Source organism: Ascaphus truei, chromosome 1, assembly GCF_040206685.1.
Source record: "Ascaphus truei isolate aAscTru1 chromosome 1, aAscTru1.hap1, whole genome shotgun sequence".
Taxonomy (NCBI): domain Eukaryota; kingdom Metazoa; phylum Chordata; class Amphibia; order Anura; family Ascaphidae; genus Ascaphus; species Ascaphus truei.
Genome location: NC_134483.1, coordinates 50834956 through 50859103, shown reverse-complemented (window position 1 = coordinate 50859103; position 24148 = coordinate 50834956). Strand labels below are relative to the sequence as shown.

The 24148-nt window shown below is 46.1% G+C and overlaps 1 protein-coding gene and 2 long non-coding RNA genes across 6 annotated transcripts in view; 2 read left to right on the top strand and 1 right to left on the bottom strand.

The window, feature by feature from the left end:
* The window catches only part of TTC23L (tetratricopeptide repeat domain 23 like), a 29839-nt gene extending 14989 nt beyond the window's left edge, over positions 1-14850 (bottom strand). Inside the window, exons 1-7 of one of the 2 annotated variants that reach the window (XM_075587880.1) lie at positions 14533-14850; positions 13939-14019; positions 12450-12639; positions 5626-5749; positions 4333-4489; positions 2480-2605; positions 1018-1195 (exon numbers count right to left, since the gene is read on the bottom strand). In XM_075587880.1, the coding sequence (XP_075443995.1) occupies positions 1018-1195; positions 2480-2605; positions 4333-4489; positions 5626-5749; positions 12450-12639; positions 13939-14003 (840 nt within the window). In that variant the 5' untranslated portion in view covers positions 14004-14019; positions 14533-14850. The remainder of the gene's footprint in view (positions 1-1017; positions 1196-2479; positions 2606-4332; positions 4490-5625; positions 5750-12449; positions 12640-13938; positions 14020-14532) is intronic. The other variant, XM_075587871.1, reaches the window with a different exon arrangement.
* A 124-nt stretch (positions 14851-14974) lies between these two features.
* LOC142487872 (uncharacterized) lies at positions 14975-17530 on the top strand. Its single transcript, XR_012799342.1, has 3 exons — positions 14975-15114; positions 16074-16178; positions 17018-17530. It is a non-coding gene; the product is annotated as an uncharacterized LOC142487872 (long non-coding RNA).
* Positions 17531-22566: 5036 nt separating this feature from the next.
* LOC142487850 (uncharacterized) overlaps positions 22567-24148 on the top strand; it is a 225886-nt gene continuing 224304 nt past the window's right edge. The window contains exons 1-2 of one of the 3 annotated variants that reach the window (XR_012799335.1): positions 22577-23471; positions 23566-23848. This is a non-coding gene — a long non-coding RNA (uncharacterized LOC142487850). Of the gene's footprint in view, positions 23849-24148 lie in introns of all 3 variants that reach the window. The other 2 variants (XR_012799336.1, XR_012799334.1) reach the window with 2 other exon arrangements.

The following is a 24148-nucleotide window of genomic DNA, read 5'->3' as shown; positions in this document are numbered from 1 at the left end:
GGCTGGTGTTAGCTCTGCTGTTTTGTGCAGGGCTGGTGTTAGCTCTGCTGTTTTGTGCAGGGCTGGTGTTAGCTCTGCTGTTTTGTGCAGGGCTGGTATTAGCTCTGCTGTTTTGTGCAGGGCTGGTATTAGCTCTGCTGTTTTGTGCAGGGCTGGTATTAGCTCTGCTGTTTTGTGCAGGGCTGGTATTAGCTCTGCTGTTTTGTGCAGGGCTTATATTAGCTCTGCTGTGTTGTGCAGGGCTGGTATTGGCTCTGCTGTTCAGTGCTATTGTTCTGCTGCTTTGATGTTTTTTCCATTGATAGAGTTTTGTTTGTATGGCTGGTGGTCTTTTTTCTCCCACCCTGAGTAAGACACTGCTTTAGTAGGTTCCCATTCGTCGGTACTGGCATAGGAGGGACGAAGACAGAAAGACTTTTTCTTATTTGTCCCATAGAATTTCTCACAACAAGAACAAAAAGAATATGCTCTCTAGCACCAAAATGGTAATTAAATTCCCATATGGAAGGTGTCCCGTATGGCCAGAAGTTATCTTTTGGCATAGCACTGCTTAGTAAATATGGCCCTAAATCTCTGCACTGCAATATAAGGCCGAGTCCCCACTGGCGCTGAGTGCGCTTAGCGCTCTTACCTTAGTCAATGTGGATGGTCACATGCGCGGGCACACGCTCACCTACGCTTGACGCTTGGGTAAACCAAAAATTTTTTACTTTCGAGTGCGCTCAATTTGCCTGCAATGTTATTCCCCCGCGCACGCTTCCGAAATAGCGAGGACACCCGGTGCTCATGCTAAGAGAGCTGCTGACGCCATCGCTCCCAAGCATGAGCGCGGTCAGCGCCAGCGGCACCGCAGCCTTAGACATGGAAACTTTTAGCCTACATTTCTGTTTTGTACCACTGAGATTAGTACACGGACTCTGGTTTGGAAATGAGAGGATTATTTTTCCTTCTATTCTTTGTGCTAGTTATTGCTTTGTAGAAATGAACACATTTTACACCATTTCCCTACAAACTTACCTGCAATAGATGTTCAATGGCACGGTTATGCTTTTTCCGCATTTGCTCAGTTTTGGCCATATCCTGGTAAAGATTTACCAATTCGGGAGCACTGTCCCCTTCAGAGGAAATCACTAAATCCACAGCGTACTCAAAATAACGAATGGCTGAGCTCAGTTCGTTCTGCAGGAGGCAGGCCCTGAGAAAAAGGGTGAGAAGGGGCCTTTAGAACCAGGGGGGAAACTAAGAAAAATATTTGGAACCTCGCATCGTTTTGCTTTGATCTCGTGTGGTTTGTAATATTTTCGGCTATATATTTATTCATTAGCATTGGACATTATAATTGCTCAGTCGTTGACTGATTGAGCCATCTGTGCTGAAGCAGGGATATCCAAAAAACCTGACTGGTATCTTATAATTATAAATTTCCGGAGAAGTACCGCCCACATAAGCCTTGTACGAAAGCGTATATTCTATCATTATACGATACCACTTGACGCCTGATAAACCAGACCTGTTTATTTAGCTTAAACAAAACCCGCCAGCTCAAACTAGACTATTTGGTTATCCGCTAATAGCGTACTAAACCAGCTTGTACCAAGGCGGGTTCCATACCTACCTGGTAATATATGTATATACGCTTTACCTAACATCCATACATACTACTCCTTTGATAAACTATTCAGCCAATGTTGCATTACTCAAGTACTAACTATCAAAACAGCAGATGCTACCCATCAACCAGGCAGGGCCGGCCCGTCCATTAGGTGAACCTAGGGATGCATTAATAATAATAATAATAATTATTATTATTATATTTTTCCTCGTATTATTTTTTATTTATTTTTTTTAAAATTATTTTTCTTTTTTCTCCCGGTATTTTGGCGCCCTATTATTTTTATTATGCGTCGCGCTGGGGTGCGGTCGCACCCCCTGCAGCCCTGATAGCTACGCCACCAGTGTCAGATTTCCCATTAGGCCCAGGCCTAATGCGGCAAACTTTTGGGACGGCAAGAATGTCCACCCCCATTTGCATCGGACTTAATGGGAAGGGGCTTATTTACCTGTGCCGGCCGCCTCCTTTCTGCTGCCCTGCTTCTGCTTCAAAACCGAGCATCAAATGACGCCGCGGACGTCACAACCAACGTCACACGGCACCTCGTTGCCATGGCAACCATGCTGTTGCAACGTCAAATTACGTCATGACGTCACTTTACCATGGTAACGTGCCCCCGTCAAAGGGATTTGGAAGCTAATAAGTATTAGAGAGTCAGTGTCCTCCTCCGCGTATTCATTCCCAGAATCTGAATATGAGTCGCTTAATAAACGAGTGATTGTTTGAAACTGGAGGCCTTGTGTGACTTTGTGACGTTTTCCTGTCTTTTAGTATTATAAAAAACGATCACCCCAAATCTAAACATAAAATGTTCTATATTTCTCAGAAGAAAACTAAAGAAAAGTTAGACGCATTTATACGACGCACCTTCCCAACGCTATGGTGATGTCCGTCTCAGATATTCGGAAGATGACAGCCTGTCTCTCATGTAATCCCTCCAGCTCTTCCACAATCTTCTCCACTTTCTGCAAGCTGTCAAGCGATTCCCTTCCAGTTGGGCAGTTAAGGAAAGAAAGTGACAGGCAGAACTTCACGGCCATTCTGTGTATTGATCCCAAGCCTTCTTTCCCTTCCAAGCAGATTGCTCATGTGATGTTTATGGAGTTTTTGAACAGAAAGTATCAAGGACAACCGGCCTTGGCTTTGTCACTTATTTTAGCACGTCTCCACAAAACTCCTAGGGCTAACATTGAAAGCTTTGGGGGATGCAGCCACTTGTGAACTTATTACTAGGGTAACCAGATTTCCAAAAGTAAAAACCGGGGCACAATAAAAAAAAAAGTATTTATAAAACAAATGACATCACTTAAAAATAAACATTATAATGGTATTTGTCAATTATGCTGTATTATTGATTTATTTCTCTCTCACTATCCCCTCTCCCTTGCCTCCCGCACTCCCTCCCCACACTTACCCAGCAACTCACACACTAACTTGAGCACAAACACACACATACTTACCCCCCCCCCCTACACACACACACACACACACCAACACCAAGGCCTCGGCCATGCTACGCGCTTGCTCGCTGAAGCGTGCTGACGCTCGCTCATGCATGCCACTGAGCCCCTACAGCCGCAATTAGAGCGGCTTTAGTAGGGGCTCGCCTACGCTTCCGCGCGCTTGCGGAAGCGCAGGTCTTAGGCAATTTTAAAATTTGCGCGCTTGCCGGAGCGAAGGGGCTGGTCACGTGAGCGGTTCGCCTAATGAGGGCGAACCAGCTCCTTGACGTCACTGGCCCGCCCCCTGACAGCGCGCACGGTAAGCAACCGCAGGGCCAGGGAAAGCACCCGCTTTCCCTGAGCCTCAGCACGCCAGCGGGGAGCCTGGCCGAGGCCTAAGGCCTGGGACATAGAGGGTTCAGCCGCGCTCCTGCTCTGCCTCGCCTGCTGAAAATGGAGCTTTTTTCTGTCCTTGCAGGCGAGGCAGTGAGCGCGCTCTGGGGGCGGGGCGGAGGCGTGTCAGGAGGCAGAGCGGGAGGCGGGCCTAGTCCCCCGCTCCCATTGGATGGGAGCGGTCACGTGACCGCTCCTCCGCTTCCCCGAGCGGCAAATTTTAAATCTGCCTGTCTCTGCAAAAAGTTTCTGAGCCTCCGCACGCATCAGCACGCATGCGGAGGGGGAAACTATAGCCGCGCTGATGACAGATGCAGGGGCTTTGTGCATCTGCTCAGCGCGGCTCTGCCCGCCTCAGCGAGCTTAAACTTACTATGTCCCAGGCCTTACACACACACACAGGGAGAGGAGGAGCAGCGAGAGCTGCGCAGCGCCACCTACTGGCCAGAGGAGACATTGAGCTGTAGCTGCTTTCTCTCTAAAACTGGGACATAATGACATTGATTGTTGGGACACCTGGACAGTAACTTATAAATCGCTCATTTGCATGTAATTTCCCAGAATCTCTTGCTGCAGTGGAAGTGCTGTGTGCTGGGTGATAATGGTGGAAGTGCTGTGTGCTGGGTGATAATGGTGAAAGGCGGGGTTGCAGACCTGCCTAAGACATGCAAATGAGCATACAGTTGTATTTCCATTTGCTATATGCTTTGCTGTGGAGGGATTTTGTCACTTTTTTTACTCACCATAACTTAACTATATATACATATATAGCTATATCTACATCTACACATATATTATATATTATAATATAATATGCACCATGACAGCCTACACACTGAGATCTGTGGCAGGTTTCCACACAGTTGCTTTAAAGTTAAAGGATATTTTTTCTGCAGTAAGTGAGACATGCCCAGGGTATAGTAGATCATCAACAGAGTTCCCAATATTTCTCTCTTGTCTTCTACAGACTTTGACATGTCGACACCTCGGAGGAGGATATTTTTTGCAGACTCCGCATGCTGTCTGGCCTGAACCGGCAGCCCTGGAGCACACACAAATTAAATGACATCACCTTAACAAAGATTGTGACTATACTATAACTGGAACGCTAGGCCTGTATTTGTCGTGCGGGGGAGTAGCACCTTCGGTCCAGGCTTTTAGACTCCCTCACGGCAGTGGCTGAGTTTTCCCTTTCAATATCAGACACTTCTCAGTCTTCTTTGCTAGCTGCAAAATCGGAATCTACCACCCATGCCTCTTCCTCCTTTTCATATTCCCTTCTCCCCAGTGTGGGCCTCTTACCTTCAGCCTTACACATTCTACGTCAGGGTAATGAAGCTAAGGTTCTCAATATGATAAACCGTTACCAATGTTATCAATCCATTACATAAATACGCCCTCAGCAATCCTTATAAACAGACTTCTTCAATGGTACACGGGTGAGAGGACCACTGAGGGGCTTCAATAGCTCTATGTTTTTCTCTTCTTTAAACCTTACACTTTAATTCCTACAGATAAAAAGTCATGTATTATACACTGAATCACAAGGTCTGGACTCACCAGTGTGATCTACATAAAACTACATGTGCTTGCTCGTTTCATCCATATGAGCACAGGCTGGGATATGTATGAAAACGAGACTTATAAATTAATTGCTGTTTGCAGATTTTCATCTAGGTGGCATTGTAGACCTATTTTCTGAAGAAATATTAAACTACCCGATAGGTGTCACAAAATGAGCATTAGGTACTTAATCTTGTGCAAGAGAGGGGGGGGGAGGGGTGTCTGCTGGTGTTAACATCCATCAATTGTAATGCTTGGTTAAAACTCTAAGAGTGCTGATTAATAATAATTAGCATTACAAATTGATAAATGTACAAGCTTCTTAGTTGTAAGTGAACCAGATTTATATGGCATCAAGTAACCGTAAAAAGAACAGGATTGGTCATGAATATTTATAGGGATTTTCAGAGAGTAATCTCTTTCACTGCTGACTGACATAAAATAAGAAGATTCACAGGGAGAGTGGTTATAAAGGGACAGCACTAATAACATCTAAGCATTGTCAATACAACATGACACCAGAATGTGCACCATGCTTTCACTGGCTGCTCTGGTCTTCTGGTTTCTATTGCCTCTCAGTGCTGATTTGCGGTGATATTAAACATTAGAACTTACCTCTAAGAGTAAGGTAGCCATGAGCAAGGTTGGCAAATGCCTGGGCAAGTTTCCAGTGTCCATCTCCATGTACTATTCTACTTAAGGCCACACATCGGATTAACTCTTTGTTTGCATTGAGCAACTGTTGAGATGGAATTACCATTAGTGCTGGAGCAATTCCAATATCAGAGAGCCATCTAAAACGTAACATGCTTAAGGCCATTAGTGCCGCTGGGGTCAGCAGATCTCTGCACCCTTTCTGTGCAGCCTATGGACTAAAAGAATATTGCCACATTTGTCTTTGACAGACTAATCCTTGCGGGAGATTCAAAGATAAAAATCGGTACGTTCTCATTAAAATGGCCTTTTTTGGCCTAGAACCCCAGAAATTCCACTGATTTGGGTTGGTGGAGACTGCCATCTCTGCAGTCGCATTGAATAATATTCCCCTCTTTCCTATTGTCCACTTTATTTCACAGTGAATACTGAATGCTCCAAAGTACAGTATAAGTCTGTAGCATGCAAAATAAAGGGCCTGAGGGTAAGGTACATGTAAGGGGTCTGCCAAAGAGTGGACTCTTCAGCATGAAAAAGGATAAATTCTGCCAGAAAATAATTTGGCAGTATTATTTTGCCCACAGGTTGCACAAAAGGTGTAATTCTGTGGTATTTACAGGCATACCCCGTTTTAAGGACACACTTTAAGTACACTCGCAAGTAAGGAAATATTTTCAATAGCCCCATACCCCTGTGTCCGTACGCTCGCTTCCCGAGTACGGACACTTATTCTGCCCTACAGACCACCGTAGTAGTGACGCTCTGATTTCCCTCCCTCAATAGGCAAGCGGCAGCTCGCGCACGCTCCTGTCAGCACTTCCTGACCAGCAATACCAGCTCCCTACCTGTACCGAAGAATCAATAAGTGGGGAAAAGGTAGTGCTTCACTTTAAGTACATTTTCGCTTTACATACATTCTCTTGCGTACGTTTATGCGGGGTATGCATGTATACCCCACTTGTGGTTACCTCTGGCTCTTTGCACTTATTGCTTTGTATAACAAGACAAAACCTATAAAGAATCGGTTGCTACAGCCATCAAAATATCCGGTCAGCGCAATGAAAGGGTAAATGGTTACTAGCTAACCCACAAAAGAAGATAAATAACCCATTATTATCTGCACTCAATACCGAACAAACGTCATCTTCATATAAAATATAACTTCTCATTCATCATTGAAAACAAGGTATCCCACATTATAATTTAAAGAAAGGAACAATTATTGAAATTAGTTGGTGTTAAACTTTAGCATTCACTAAATTGCTTTATATATAAATCAGACAATTTTGTTCACTGATACACCATTAATAGCAGACTGTGATAAATACTCTATATAATGTTATAAGGTCTGTTTTAAAAAGCAACCCCCCCATTTTTTTCATTCTCATTTTTATATGTAAAGCATACGACAATGTATAATTCTACATTCTAACGTAAACTGGCAATCGTTTGGTGTTCCTGCTATAATTCTGTAAAAATCCTGATTGTGTGCCTAACAAAATGTCAGCCAAGCAAAACGTCACATACCATCATAAAACCTGTTATATCCGTACATATTTACCTAATGTAAAGATATTTGGGGGATGATGTCCCTCACAAGTATGAGAAATATATATTTCTGACGAGCAAGTTCAGCCGAATAAAATGATGTCCAACATGACAGGATCATTTATGTGCATACCCCAGATATCTGTTTGCTCATGCCAAAGTAGAGATTGCGTGGGCAAATGTGATATCTGCACCTTTGGGAGAATCAGGTGAACACATGTAGCAGTATTCCGGGGGAAAAGATGGGCGGATCCGCCCAAATACGTTTCCCGGATTTTGTTTGCATTTTGCAACCCAAAATCCATTTCATGGTGCAAAATCCGCCAATGGATTTGGTCGGGTTTAATCCACGCGGATTCATCATAAACAGTCATGGGATACAACCCGTGGACAGATTTGTACTTTCCGATTCATTTTCTCTCCCAAGCCATAACTGTCACAGGAGACGGATGAGCGGCAAAATAGGATACGCCCAAGAGGGTTTATTCTGGTCCCACTGCAATGTTTGTGCATAGAAACCATGCATTTGGGATATCAAACTACAATTCAACATAGATGGGGGGGGGGGGGGAGGTGAAATGGTTCCTCCCGCCTGTCTCCTGCACACAGTGCAGGATTCGCGTGCACGCACCTCACATGTGACGTCATATATCATGCGCGCTCTGCAGCGGCCACTATAATCTTGGCCTAAGTAGTAACAACTATCTCATTGTAATCCTAGCTTGCAAGAAATTACATATGATTCAGAGTCCATCTTTCCTTGACCATAATGCAACATTACTAAAGCTCTATAAATCAGTAGCATGTGTGATGTTACCTAGTCTGTTTTTTACGTTCCTATTTAGGCAATCTAGCAAAAAAGAAATGCTATTAAAGCAACAATAATACTCCCCCCCGTCCCTTTTCTTCTTATTATTTGTATATGTAAAGCATGTGGCAATGTATAATTCTACATTCTTACCTAAACTGGCAATTGTTTGTTGCTGTTATAAATCTGTAAAAATACTTATTGTGTGCCTAATAAAATGGCCGTCTTCCCGTTTCCATCAATCCTTCAGTCAGTGTGACTCCACAGGTACAAAGTATCCTGATGTTACTAAGGCTACGCTTATAGTGCCAGCGACGGCGACGCGACGGTCAGGCGACGGTCGCTGGAAAATCAAATAGAGATGACTTCCAGCGATCACGACCAATCCGTCGCGCCGTCAGGTCGCACTTACTATAACCGCACGCGACAGTGGCAATGCATTTGTTTTGCCGCGACAATGCTGTCGCCGTCGCCGGCACTATAAGCGCAGCCTTAGGTAACATTAACTATTGTTACAGTTTACAGCTTAAACTGCTGGGAACATTGGCAACAAATTGTCACAAACAGGAAAGTGTTGCAAAGATCTTGCACTCTTGGGGAGGTGTGCTAAAGCCGGCTATAGAAATCAAACGATGCTTTAAAAAAAAACTCATTAAAAATGGCATTAACTGGTAAATAAAAAACTAATAATAATAATCAGGGTTCAAAAAATACACTCGCCCACTCGCCGCGGGGGGGGGGGGGGGGGTGGGGGTGGGAGAGGGGCTCAGGAGTTCATTTTACCTGCAGGCAAGTCTTACAGGCGGCGGGGTACGGTGGCGTGGTGCGGCGTCTCCCAGCATTCTCCTGCGTCTCCCCCTGCAACTCCCGTATCTCTCCCTGTAACTCCCGTGAACATGGCTGCGCTGCGGCAAATGATGTTGTGTTGCCATGACAACCGGACGCTACGTAATGTCACGATGTTACGAGGCGCCACGTTGCCATGACAACTTGACGCCACATAAATTGTGAAAAAGTGAATATAAAGGCGCAAACAACTTAAAAGTGAAAATAAAATAATAAAGGTATAAATAAAATTAATCAAAATGACACAAATAAAAAATAGTGATAATAAAATTGTAAGTGTTAATCTTATAACCCAGCTCAAACCCTCTGGTGGGACCTGTTTCACGGGTTCCAAGAAGTATGATAGTTTTCAAACAATCCAGGAGGAGCATATAAGGGAAAAGAAGACAAAGAAAACACACAATTTAAGTGCAGATGTATAGGCAATAAAATATGGCATGTAGTATAGTCTTGGCTCGTATGTCCAGCCTACCCACAAGATGTAGATGAATACAGTTTGCAATTAGGGCTGCTACCCGTATGGAATGAATGTAGTCAGGATCCCCTCTCAAGGCACACTCAGCGGTATGATGGTATATAGGAGAGATGAGAAAATGCTACATAGCGCGATCAGGCTGATAAACAAAATCTTTATGTAAAAAGTATATAAAATGCGCACTTACAATGTGCAAGATAAAAACAAGCATCTACAGTATCACTTAATAAGTGAAAACGAAGGGTCACCGCACATTGTCACAAACAGGAAAGGGTTGCAAATATCTTGCACTCCTGGGGAAGTGTGCTAAAGCCGGCTATAGAAATCAAACGATGCTTTAAAAAAACACATTAAAAATGGCATTAACTGTTAAATAAAAAACTAATAATAATAATCAGGGTTCAACAAATACACTCGCCCACTCGCCCACTCACCGGGGGGGAGGGGAGAGGGGCGCAGGAGTGCATTTTACCCGTAGACGAGTCTTACAGGCGGCGGGGTACGGTGGCGTGGTGCGGCGTCTCCCAGCATTCTCCTGTGTCTCCCCCTGCAACTCCCGTATCTCTCCCTGTAACTCCCGTGAACATGGCTGCGCTGCGGCAAATGATGTTGTGTTGCCATGACAACCGGACGCTACGTAATGTCACGATGTTACGAGGCGCTACGTTGCCATGAAAACTTGACGCCTCATAAATTGTGAAAAAGTGAATATAAAGGCGCAAACAACTTAAAAGTGAAAATAAAATAATAAAGGTATAAATAAAATTAATCAAAATGACACAAATAAAAAATAGTGATAATAAAATTGTAAGTGTTAATCTTATAACCCAGCTCAAACCCTCTGGTGGGACCTGTTTCACGGGTTCCAAGAAGTATGATAGTTTTCAAACAATCCAGGAGGAGCATATAAGGGAAAAGAAGACAAAGAAAACACACAATTTAAGTGCAGATGTATAGGCAATAAAATATGGCATGTAGTATAGTCTTGGCTCGTATGTCCAGCCTACCCACAAGATGTAGATGAATACAGTTTGCAATTAGGGCTGCTACCCGTATGGAATGAATGTAGTCAGGATCCCCTCTCAAGGCACACTCAGCGGTATGATGGTATATAGGAGAGATGAGAAAATGCTACATAGCGCGATCAGGCTGATAAACAAAATCTTTATGTAAAAAGTATATAAAATGCGCACTTACAATGTGCAAGATAAAAACAAGCATCTACAGTATCACTTAATAAGTGAAAACGAAGGGTCACCGCACATTGTCACAAACAGGAAAGGGTTGCAAATATCTTGCACTCCTGGGGAAGTGTGCTAAAGCCGGCTATAGAAATCAAACGATGCTTTAAAAAAAACACATTAAAAATGGCATTAACTGTTAAATAAAAAACTAATAATAATAATCAGGGTTCAACAAATACACTCGCCCACTCGCCCACTCACCGGGGGGGAGGGGAGAGGGGCGCAGGAGTGCATTTTACCCGTAGACGAGTCTTACAGGCGGCGGGGTACGGTGGCGTGGTGCGGCGTCTCCCAGCATTCTCCTGCGTCTCCCCCTGCAACTCCCGTATCTCTCCCTGTAACTCCCGTGAACATGGTTGCGCGGCGGCAAATGATGTTGTGTTGCCATGACAGCCGGACGCTACGTAATGTCACGATGTTACGAGGCGCCACGTTGCCATGACAACTTGACGCCACATGACATGGTGACGTCACTTAGCGTCCCGTTGTCATGGAAATGCAGCATCATTTGACGCCGCACAGCATAATTTGACGCCGTGCAGCCACGTTCACGGGAGTTACAGGGGGAGACACGGGGGTTGCTGGGGGAGATGCAGGAAATGCCGGGAGACGCCACACCGCCGCCGCACCCAGCCGCCGGTAAGACTTGACAGCAGGTTAAGTGAGGGGGGTTGCAGACCGATAAAATTGCCTTTTTTTTCGGGCGAGTGGCATTTTTTTTAAATAATTTGTTGTGCCTTGATAATAATAATTAAAAAAACAAACAAAAAAAAACAGTCCAATTATGCAATACTACAGAGCTGATTTATTTTGGGGGAAAAAAAACCCCATAAGATTTCACATTTTGCTGCTTTAATGGTGTATCCGTGAACAAGATAAGTATTCATCCAAAAAGCAAGTTTACCACTGACAGTTTATTAATTATTGTTCCATTTTTTCAATTAAAATGTGGACTACCTTGTTTATAATTATGAATTTAAAGCGATATTTTACATGAAGATGTAGTTTGTATGCTATTGTTCTGGCACGATCCAAGAGATGGATTCTCAGTTATTCTTGGGCCCAATTTCATCCACTGTCAATCGTACCAAATATCAAGTCAGTAATGGCACACACAATATATTTATCTGGCCTTGAAAGAAGCAAAATGCTAAACGCCAAACAAAGCTTATATTAAAATTCAGTGCAGCATATCTTTACGGTATCGACAACAACCGGCAGTCTCTACAGGACGCTGTTTGCATAGCTAAATGTAAGGGCTTTCTGTTGCACATGTTTTACATTTTTTGGCATTTACAATATGATTGCCCAACACTGCAGCGTTTAGTGAATCTAGCCCTAGGAATTTGGACATGCAACGTTGTCTACTGGGCATGAAATAACAAAGGGATAAAGAAAATGACCCAACATGTCCATGCGATAAGCACGCGATTATCTGCTTGTCCTTACATGGAAATCCAGCCATAAAAATGGCCACGGTCTCGCTGATTGTGTATGTGTAAATCAAATGATTTGACTTTGTGCCATCACAAGCCAGCTACTTTTCCTTTTTGGAAGACAGCGCGAGTAGAATTGTAAGCACACAGACTAGAGCAGGGGTGGGCAACTCCAGTGCTCAAGGGCCAGCAACAGGTCATTTTTTTCAGGATATCCCTGTTCGGCACAGATGGCTCAATCAGAGGCTCAAAGAGTGAGCCACCTCTGCTGAAGCAGGGACTGACTGGGACAACTATGCTGAAGCTGGGACTGATTGAGCCCCCTGTGCGGAAGCAGTGATAGCCTCAAAACGAGACCTGTTTGGTGACCCTTGAGGACTGGAGTTGCCCACCACTGGACTAGTGCAAAACTGTTCTTTTCCTCTCACCTCCTTTTCTTTGCTGAAGTTCTCTGCCATCATCAGTGCTCTGGATAGTTTTTCCTCGGGAGATGATACTGTCTGCATGTAATGTGTTCTTTCTGTTAGTAGAGTGTGACCTCCTTCACTGCAGCTTAAATTGCTGCTCTCCATGTACATCTTGTCAGGTTCATGTGGAGTAGTAGCTGTTTTAGGAGTTCTGTTTAATAGGATACCACAGTCATACTCTTTTCTGATCCGACAGACATCAAAAATGTATTAGATGGAATATAAAGCAATACGTGTCAGCACTAGGCTTCATCCGGGTAGATATGGTTTGGACGAGAGAGAGTCCCTTTGAGATGCATCCAGACTCCACTAAATATAAAGTAATAAAGATTTATTAACAGATTAAAGATAACATAATGATAAAACCTAAGCGGCGCTTAAACGACACAGCTCAATGTGAAGACAATATGGGGTTAAATCCCCTAACAAATCCAATATGATCTGCTGTAGGGATATATATACGTTAGACCTCTAGATCATCTTATTAATAAATCTTAATATTATTATTAATAAGATGATCTAGGGGTCGAACGTATATATATCCCTACAGCATATAATATTGGATTTGTTAGGGGATTTAACCCCATATTGTCTTCACATTGAGCTGTGTCTTTTAAGTGCCGCTTAGGTTTTATCATTATGTTATCTATAATCTATTAATAAATCTTTATTATTTTATAGTCAGTGGAGGCTGAGTGCATCTCAAAGGGACTCTCTCTCGTCCAAACCATATATGCCTACTCCCTGATAGCGCCCTTCCAGGATGTATTTAAACCTAGCTGAGCAGGGACATTTCTTTTTGCTATGTTTCATCCAGGTAGAGCACAATCCATTTAACCATTTTGCTGCCAAAGGGACGGCAATGCTCTGCAGCAAAAGATTTTACATGGTGACACAATGTTGTTTTTGACTGTTTTTAAAATTATGTATGCTCTGTACACAAATGGGGCATTTTAAAGCAGCAATCTGGGCTGCTTGATTTTTTTTTGGGGTGGGAGGAAGTATTTGTGCTATAAAGTGCAGTATAATCGTAGAGCCACAATCAGCCGAGCATACACACAGTTACAATTTGCTCAACAGGTTAGTCAATAGGTGACAGCAAAGGTGGGAGGTATTTTTGCACCTGGGGCAAGTACAAATAACTGCACCCACCCCCACCCCGATGGTTGAAATTCAACGGGCATTTTCTTAAAGCTCCGAGATCGCGTTCCGTGCGATCTGACCCAGAAACCCCATATGAAGCAAATCAGGCTTCTGGACTAGATCGCACGCAACGGCAATCTCTGAGTTTTGAGAATATGCCCCAAAACCTCTACAATAAATGTAATTCTGCCCTTGCCCACCTGGAACTGCGCTGCCCCAGTCACCCAGCCCTAGTTCCGCCTTTGAGTGACAGGATGATCTTTTTTTCCACCCCCGAAATTGAAGCTACAAAAATATGTTGACTTACGTGCACTGGGATCCAGCATCTGCATCAACGGCATCTGTTGGAATATATATTCGGATGGATTGCATCTTCCAGGAACTATATCTGTAAACGGTAAAAAAACATATTTGACATAGGATTAGTGTGATGCCTTTACCTGCCTCAAAAGGATTTACATTTTATAATGATTAAAACAGACAAATGGATTTATCTCACTGGTTCCTGGCAAGCTCGACACCTGCTCATTTATCTATTATTAGGTTCCTTACATTTGATATAAAACGATGTATATGAAATATGTAATTACTACTAAATGCTACATATGAATTTGCATGTTAATGAGAAAAAAAACGAATGGATCCCTCTTGAAACCAGAGGGCTCTGCACACCTCTTTGGCAGCAATAGGGTTAAAATGCCCACATTTTCAAGCAAAATGTATAGTAAAAAAAACAAAAAAAAAAACAGGGCCCGCGATGCATAGAGCCATCTCTATGGCTGGCAAGGTGTGTTATAATGAAGTGAAATATTTTGCAACAATATTTTTTGGAACTGCTTTGGAGTATGGATCTGTAGTGGAGTTCAGTGACAGGGAAGCATGTATAACAGTGCAGTCTCACTCTTTTCCACTGCGGAGATTTAAAAGGTGACATTAAAGCAGGTGAAAACACACAAGAGAAATGTGCGTTTTAGACCCAGGAAGAAACATATCCTGTTGCATGTGATCTTTCCTCGGTGGAGTTGCTGCTTTTCTAACACTGCCAGAGGGGTTTGGATGAAAATGAAGCCCAACCAGCAGACTGCTCCCCCCAATACGTTCTGCACCTCACGTCCCTGGGGCTAACCAGCGGTGTATTGCACGGTCCCGGTCCCGGAATCTCCGCCCCCCTCTCGCAGGCTTCACAAAGCGGGTTTATTTATTTCACGTTACAGGAAAGCAGCTCGGTTACCATGGCGACGTGGAACGCTGCCCCAGCGGGTGCCATGGCAACGGAGATCTTATCACGTGACTTAACGGGAAGCTTTTTTGCGGCCATGTTTGTTTAGGGAAAACCAGTTGTGTTGCCAGCACTGCAGTAATTTGTTGCTGCACGGGGGGACGTGTTGTTGACATTGTAATTGTTGGTCCGGCCAGATTTAGGCTCTGGCCCTCTGGAGCATGCATGTATTCGCGTGGGCTATTTCCAGGAGTGACACAGCCTGTAAGAATACAGATTTGTCACCTTCTTAACAAACAACGTTTAACCCCTTTGTTGCCATAGTGAACAGCTTTACATCGCTGGCTATTGTGGCAGTGAAGGGGTTATTATTGTTTATGGCAGTGAAGGGGTTATTATTTTTTGTGGCAGTGAAGGGGTTACTATTTTAACAAAGTGCCATCCAAAAATAATCACCCACGCAGTGATTACCTTGCAAATGGTTATCTATTACCTATGTGCTTCTCCGCTGAATTCCAGGTTACTCAGCTATAGTGAGGATGTTTGAAGCAATCTCAGCACCCCCTATATCTGTATTAGATGTAGCCAGGTCCCCTCTGGCTCCCCAGTCCTCCGTTTCCCCCCCTTACCTTCGCTGCTGTGGGAGGCTGTTGCGGGTGGCGACGGGCTTGCCAGCGGCTCCCTCTGCAGGGCGCCGCCATGTTTGTTATGCACGCTCACTCGCGTATGCGCAGATGCGCGGGAAGACTCGCAGCAGCCATGTTGTGATTGGCCGCGCATGCGAAGTAGGCCGTGCATGCGCAGAGAAGTGCAGGTGCGGTGGCCATTACAGGAAAGGCTCCGCGCAGGGACTAAAAGTCCCATGAGCCTCAGGGGAATGTCTCATGCTGCGGCTTAGCCAATAGGGCGGCTGCATTTGCAGTTAAGGCAGTTTGTAGCGCGAGGGAGCTCAAAAAAGGGACAGTTTAGTCAGTAATCAGTTGAGAGGTAAGGTGACCAGATGTCCCGGTTTAGCCGGGACAGTCCCGGCGGGCCGACAAATTTTAAAGCAGCAGTCCTTGCTGGCGATTCTTTTTTTTAAGTGTTTTTTAGGGTTCAATATCTGCATCTATGCAATCCTAACTTACCTAGTGAATAGCAAAGCTGGCGATCAATCCGTTTTCCTGTGATTGATCGCGAAGATTAATTGATGCAGGGCGATGTAATGCTCTCTGTTTCCGCAGTTTCCTCATTCAATGGAACGCCATGAATATTCATAGGCGTTCCAATGGAGCGCGCGCACTCCCGATCCGCACAGGAGGAGAAGCAGCTACTTCTCATCTCCTGCTGTAAGTTGTGTCTGTGTGTGTGTCTGTCTATGTGTGTCTGTCTGTCTTCTGTCCTGGTGGCTGCTCGGGTCTGCCCGCCCTGTGCAGGAGGTGCGGCCGCCAGGCGCTCCAGCGCTCTCCACCCCCCCTCCCACCGTTGTTCGGCGCTCTCCACCCCCCCGCCTCCTCCTCCGGTTGTCCGGTGATCTCCACTCTCCCTCCTGCCCCGGTTGTCTGGCGCTCTCCCCCGTTGTCCGTGCGGGACGGGAGATGGGGGGGGGGGGGGTGGGCAGTGCCGGTCGCGGCTGACTCTCTGCTCCAGTGTGTGTGTGTATGTGCATGGGAGTCAGTGTATGTGAGACAATGTGTGTGTATGTGTATGGGAGACAGTGTGTGTATGTGTATGGGAGACTGTGTCTGTGAGACAGTGTCTGTGTATGGGAGAGACTGTGTGTTTGTGTGACACCATAATTTCCCACCCTGTCGGTCAGTCACCGGGGTCAGTCAGTCACCCTCCACCGGTCAATCACCCCACCCCCCCTCTTTCACCCCCCCTCTCCCACTCTCTGTCACTCCCACTCTGTGTCACCCCCCCTCTCCCAATCTCTGTCACCACCCCTCTCCCACTCTCTGTCACTCACCCTGTCACTCTGTCACCGTCACACCCTCTCACCGTCTCTCTCACTCCCCCCGCCCCCCTCAGTCTCTCCCCATCCTCTCTCCCCTCCACCCCAGCAGTCTGACCCGGAAGTTTTTTCTGACTTCCGGTGTCTGCCGCTGCTACAGCGCAACTCCTCCCTACCGCTCTCCTGTGCCGCTTCTGCTCCGCTCACATGGTCCTCTTCTCCCTCCTCCACCAGCTGCTGTCCTCTCCCTCCGTCGGCTGCTGACCTTCGCTGCAGGATGCCGTCCTTCTCTCCGTCCGCCGCCGGCTGCTGACCTTCGCTGCAAGATGCCGTCCTCTCCTGCCGCCGCCAGCTGCTGACCATCGCTGCAGGATGCCGTCCTTCTGTCCTTCCGCCGCTGGCTGCAGGATGCCGTCCTTTCCCTCCGCCGCCGGCTGCAGGATGCCGTCCTTTCCCTCCGTCGCCGGCTGCTGACCTTCACTGCAGGATGCCGTCCTTCTCTCCCTCCTCCGTGGCTGCTGTCATTCAAACCTACGTGGCCGGGTACCTGGCTACCAGGTCTGGTAATTTTCTTTTTTCCCCGGGTACCCGGTAATTTTTTTAGTAGCCGGTCCATCACTATTGTGTCTATCTATAGATATAGATAGCTGCAGTGTGAGTGTATATGGAGGTCCTTCAATGTATTTGCAATTTGTTTTTAATTTAAAAAGAATCTATATAACTATACAAAATTGTTTTATTTATGAAAATAGCCTACATTTAGCCTATAATATTAATCATCTCCTCAGAACAGGGCCCTCACTACTGGCCAATAAATGATATATATGAGAGCAGGGGCGATTTGTATATATGTATGCATGTCTTTATTTATATAGCGCCATTAGTGTACATAGCGCTTCACATTAGTATTTGTGTCCTGCGTAATTGCGCACATGGGGGGTGCCTGTCACGTGAGCGGTTCGGCCTCATTAGCTGAACCGCGCACGTGACCAGGGCAAGTGCGACAAATTCAAAAGTATTTGTCTCGCCAAGCAGCTGAGCGCAGAGTGCTCATGGTCGCGTACGCTGGTCAAACACATTGTCGTAATGTGTTTGCGCTGAGCGCGAGCGTGCATGCGCGCTCACACTCGGCCTGGACGAGCCCTTATGGTGTCAAAAGCCACGGCCATGCTAGCAGTGTGCGTGCGTTTGCGGCGCGATATCCCGAGATCCGGGCGCTGTGTCCCCTCAGCTCTTCTGGGGGGAGGGGAGGAAGGGGGGCTGGTCCGGTAGGGTGGGAGTGATCGTGCCGCAGCTCCGCGTCCCGCGCAGCACCGCGAAGACCCGGCCAACCAGCATCACAACCGCCCACCGCCAGGAGGAAGCACAGCCATTGAGGACTACACAAGCGCAATCTGCGATGACGGACGCTCAGAGGAGGAGACGATCAGTGGCCAAGCCGAGGGCGAGCCTGGGATTTGGGAAGAGGGTGGGTTGGCAGGGGTCTCTTAGCAGGCGTCGTTAGTAACGGGTCAGCATGTGTTACTGGCCCAAGTCCTGAGGTGCCGGGCAGTAGATGAATATTTGGGGCACGAGACTCTGTGCTGGTCATAGAGTGATCAATGTTAGTCCTTCGGTCCTCACAAGGAGAAAGGGAACTGACCCCAGCTTGACCCAGTACTGGCACCGTGAAGGCCCTGAGAATCTGTGCTGGGCGCAGGATCATGGTCACGAGTTTTGGGTGCAGGGTGACGGGTAGAAGGTAGGTGGGGGGAGTAAAGAGAGATGGGGGGCAGGACACAAAGAATAACACACACACCACACAGAGACACACATACACACACTGACTGACAAACACACACACAAGTAATTCAGTTACTATAAATATAGAAGTGCAAATAGCTAAACCATGCGTTCTAAGTCAAACTTTTTTGTGTTTTGGCACTAAAATTGTTTTTATTTTTAATTAAAAACATCACCATTACAAATTCAATTTCTGTGACAAAAGTTTCACTTAAAATGCACAGATAGGGATTCTGGAAATATACACACACACTGCCGAATATATGAGTTCTTCAGTATTAGGTGATACTGTACCTTTTTTATTTGGACTAACAATTTATGTCATGGGACAAGCAATACCATAAGGCTAAGTCCCCGCTGGCGCTGAGCGCGCTCATACTTGGAGAGCACTCCAAGCATGAGCGCTGTGTGTCCGGCTTGTGCGCGGGGGAGGGGGTGGGGCATTGTAGGTAGTTCAGCGTGCAGGTAAGTATAGATTTTTTTGTTTACCTACGCGCCGATTGTGGCTGAGCGTGTGTACATGCGCACGAGCGACGCACGCACCGTGTGAGTGGGGACTTATATAGATATATGTATGTAAGTCTCCTTCGCAAGCGCCGCCCGCTCAGCCCGATCAGCGCTAGCGGGGACTTAGCCTGAGAGAGAGCGTGTGTGTGTGTGTGTATGTATATATATATATATATATATATATATATATATATATATATATACACACACATACATACATATATACATATATACAGTGTTCGACAAACGTATACATTTGCTCGCCCCGGGCGAGTGGATTTAACCCCCGGGCGAGTAAATATTGGCCCAAGCAGCACACGTTTGGTACTAGGTGGCGAGTAGATTTTTTTGTGTGGCGAGTAGAGTTTTTGGTGATTTGTCAACCACTGCATATATACACACACATATAGGGTTGCCAGGTGGCTTCTCCAAAAATACTGGACTCAATGGTGAAAGGTGCGTCAGGTCACTATGTCAGGGAGGTAATACAGGACACATACATGTCCAATGTTACAGTACCTCTCATTTTTTACTGGACAGTGTCCAAACACAGGACAGTCCAGTTCAATACCGGACACCTGGCAACTACATATATATATGTAACGGGTGTTCGTGTCTGGTCTGACCCCCCCCAATCTCACATTGGCCCCTGTGGTCTATCCAGCCCCCATTACATTCGTGTGTCTGGTGGTGCACCTGTAGGCAACATGACTCCTGAGTCTCCCGCATGATGGTATTCGGGGATGTCAATCCAGACAGGTGTCTGAGGTAGTGTGCATGAGTCCTACATACATCACGTGCAGCGCCTCCACCTCATCAGGATCTATGCGTATGCAAGTAGTGCGTCCTGATGAGGAACTCCTTTTTGGTGGTGAGGGCCCCTGTAGAGTAATTGCAGACTCACACCAGGGGGTTCTCGAACAAGCCATCTTTATTGTGCGTGGTGATAAGGGCCAGCTGCCCCTCACAGTCATGGTCTCAGCCGCACATTGCTCCGTGATCCCCTTTAAAAGATACGCCCTCCCAATGGAGTGGGATTCCCTCTCCCCGCCGGGAGATCACCCCTGTGCCAGGTCCCTGGACACAGTTGGCCTTCTCTGGCTGGATATCGTATGGTGCCACTAGTTACTGCACTAGTGGGCACCTTTGAACTTGCTGCTTCACCTTGTAACATTAACCCGCAGCAACCACACACTGCAACCTTCCACACTAACTTTAAGCAGTGCAGTGCCTTATATACCTCAGGAGGCAGGCACATCTCTGATGTCACGAATAATGGATGTACATACATACATACACACATACATGTGCAATGGAATACGGTTTAATTAATGAATTCATTAATTCTGAGCTACTCTCCTTGCTGCTGCTGCTGCTGCTGCTGCTGCTGCTGCTGCTGCTGCTGCTGCTGCTGCTGCTGCTGCTGCTGCTGCTGCTGCTGCTGCTGCTGCTGCTGCTGCTGCTGCTGCTGCTGCTGCTGCTGCTGCACTGACAGTTCTGTGGGGAAGGTCATGTGACCAGGCAGTAACTGATACATTTGTGCTCTTGCACCGCTGGGGGCAGGACTCACAAAGGGGTGTGCCAGAGCCTGTTACAGAAAAGGAACAGGTTGTGCCTTTCTAAAGGCTTGCTTTAGGAACAAAATGCTCGTTACATTAGAATACATTGAAAATTGTCCATCAAAGTTGTTTAAAAAAAAAAAAAAAAAATGCCACAAGTATTTTCTCACAGTACAGAATTGATTTATTAAAAAAACCCACACATGCAGGATATTGCTTGGACTGCTGCTTTAAAATGTCCCGTTTCTTTGTGGCTGTCCCGGCTTTGACCAGAGAAGGTGGGGGCAGCAAAGAGCAAGTATGCAGGGAGGAAAGCACAGGCGGTCTGACTGCTGCTGCAGAGGGTGGGGCGGGGTTAGTGACAGCGGAGCATCAGCAGTGAGAACCGGAAGTGAGGTGGATTCTCCCCCACAACAAGAGGACTTCCCCCCCCCACCAAGATGGCTACCCCCCAAACAAGCTCCACAGTGAAAGGTAGGACACACCGTCTCCCCCCCCCCCTGCAGCTGCTCCTCAGAGCTGGTGTCAGTGTGTCAGTACAGTGTCAATGTCTCAGTGCACGGTCAGTATCAGTATGTGTCGGGTGAGTGTGTCAGTGTCAGTGTGTCTCAGTGCACGGTGAGTGTCAGTGTGTGTCTGTGCAGGATCAGTGTGTCAGTGTCTCAGTGCAGGGTCAGTGTCAATGTGTGTCTGCAAGGTCAGTGTGTCAGTGTGTCAGTTTCAGTATCTCAGTGCAGGGTCAGGGTCAGTGTGTCTGTGCAGGGTCAGTGTGTCTGTGCAGGGTAAGGCCTGGGACATAGTAACTTGAAGCTCGCTGAGGTGCGCTCCTGCTCTGCCTCGTCTGCTGAAAATGGGGCTTTTTCCTGTCCTTGTTGGCGAGGCAGTGAGCGCGCTCTGGGGGCGGGGCAGAGCGGAGGCGTGTCAGGAGGTGGAGCGGGAGGCGGGGCTAGTCCCCCACTCCCATTGGATGAGAGCAGTCACGTGACCGCTCCTCCGCTTCCCCGAGCGGCAAATTTCAAACTTCCCTGTCTGTTCCAAGTTTCTCAGCCTCTGCATGCATCAGCACGCATGAGTAGGGGGAAACTATAGCCGCGCTGATGACAGATGCAGGGGGTTTGTGCATCTGCTCAGCGTGGCTCAGCCTGCCTCAGCGAGCTTGAATTTACTATGGCCAGGTCTAAGAGTGTCAGGGTCAGTGTGTGTCTGTGCGGGGTCAGTGTCTATGCAGTGTGTGTCTGTGCAGGGTCAGTGTCTGGTCAGGGTCTGTGGCGGGTCAGGGTCAGTGGCTGTGCAGGGGCAGGGTCTGTGGAGGGGCAGGGTCTGTGCTGGGTCTGTGCAGGGTCTGTGTCAGTGGCTGTGCAGGTCTGTCTGTGCAGATCAGTGGCTGTGTGAGTGTCTGCACAGGTCAGTGGCTGTGTGGCTGTGTGTCTGTGCAGGTCAGAGAGAGAATGGGTAGCGAGAATGAAGGAGAGTGGAGAGAGAATGGACGTGGGAGAGAGAGAATAGAGGAGGGGATTGAGAGAGAAAATGGAGGAGCGGAGGAAGAGAGAGAATGGGGGGATGGGGAGAGAATGAGGGGAGGGAAGGGAGAGAATGGGGACGGAAGGGAGAGAGAATGCGGGGAGGTAGGGAGTGAAACTAGGGGGGAGGGAAGGGAGAGAGACTGGTGGGGGTGAGAGAAAATAGGGGGAGGGTGCGAAAAAATGGGGGAGGGGAGGGATAGAGGGAATGGGAAGAGGTAGAATGAATAGTACAGCATCAATGGTGACACTATTTGATAAATATCATTATAATATTCATTTTTTAATAATGCAATTTGTTGTATTAATAATTTCTTTTTATGTGTCCCGGTTTTTCATTTTCAAAATCTGGTCACCCTAAGGGGGACAGGGAGGGCAGTGAGGAGAGGCAGTTGTAGGAGATAGATAGTCCCCTTACATTTTCATAGGAGTATGTCACAGCTTCAGAGTCTGCAGTTCACATGTTGCTAGGCAACCAGTGAGGCTGTGAGAAGTATGACAGTTAAGATTAAGACAGTTGAGAGTGACAGTTTAGTCAGTTGACAGTTGAGGGGAGGACAGGCATGGAGTGAGTTATAAATTAGTGAGCTAGGAGTTAGGATAAAGTTAGTAACTTAGAAGTTATTAATACAGAAGTTAGTAACTTAGAAGTTAGTGAGTTAGAAGTTGGTAACTTAGAAGTTATTAATACAGAAGTTATTAACTTAGAAGTTAGTGAGTTAGGAGTTAGTAACTTAGAAGTTATTAATATAGAAGTTAGCAACTTAGAAGTTATTAATATAGAAGGTAGTAACTTAGAAGTTAGTGAGTTAGGAGTTAGTAACTTAGAAGTTATTAATATAGAAGTTAGCAACTTAGAAGTTATTAATATAGAAGGTAGTAACTTAGAAGTTAGTGAGTTAGAAGTTGGTAACTTAGAAGTTATTAATACAGAAGTTATTAACTTAGAAGTTAGTGAGTTAGGAGTTAGTAACTTAGAAGTTATTAATATAGAAGTTAGCAACTTAGAAGTTATTAATATAGAAGGTAGTAACTTAGAAGTTAGTGAGTGAGGAGTTGGTAACTTAGAAGTTATTAATACAGAAGTTATTAACTTAGAAGTTAGTGAGTTAGGAGTTAGTAACTTAGAAGTTATTAATATAGAAGTTAGCAACTTAGAAGTTATTAATACAGAAGTTAGTAACTTAGAAGTTAGTGAGTTAGGAGTTAGTAAAATAGTACGTTAGTGACAGTTGGAACAGTGAGGACCAGGGACTGCTAAGGGAAGACTGCCTGGGAACCCAGCTCCTGGGAGGCACATTCAAAACCAAGAGAATAGAAGTAAGCCTTTCCTGAGTGATATTCAGGCTGAAGCAGTATTTTGGGATGCAGTGTGCTAGAAGCTAGGAAGCCCATTTTATTTGTGGTTTACTAGATGCCAAGACTGATCCAGAAGTAGTTACCTGAATGGGAAGGGGCACTGAGGGAACTTGCCCTGAAGAGAGCATTATACAGGGAACCTATCTAATGAGGTATTGTGCACTATAAGATAATAATGGATCCTGTGCAAGCCTGGAGCTGGTGTGTGCCTGTCAATAAAATACCTGGGAGTGGCAAAAGATCCTGGCGCCCTATTTCTTATCTTTTCCTCCAACCCACCAACTACCCTCCATTACAGCCAAGGCCTGAACCTGCCAACGGGAACCCTGAGATCACAGGTAACTTACAAAGGAGCTGACACTCTAATCCCATCGGGAGCGGAGCAAGACTTTGTTCACACATGTACACCCTACCCCTGCTGCCAGGGAGGGGAGGGGGGAAGAGGGTAGGGGGGTTACATAGATGAGGACAGGTGCGGATGCCACGAGAAGTACAGGGTACAGGTAACACTGTTAAAGTTTATTTCTCAGTTTAGGAGATGTAACAGTTGGGTCAGTAGGACTGCGGCTTACATCTCTAGGACTCAGTATCAGTGATGCTGGGGTCACAATACAGTTTTAAAGGTTTCCACTGAATCC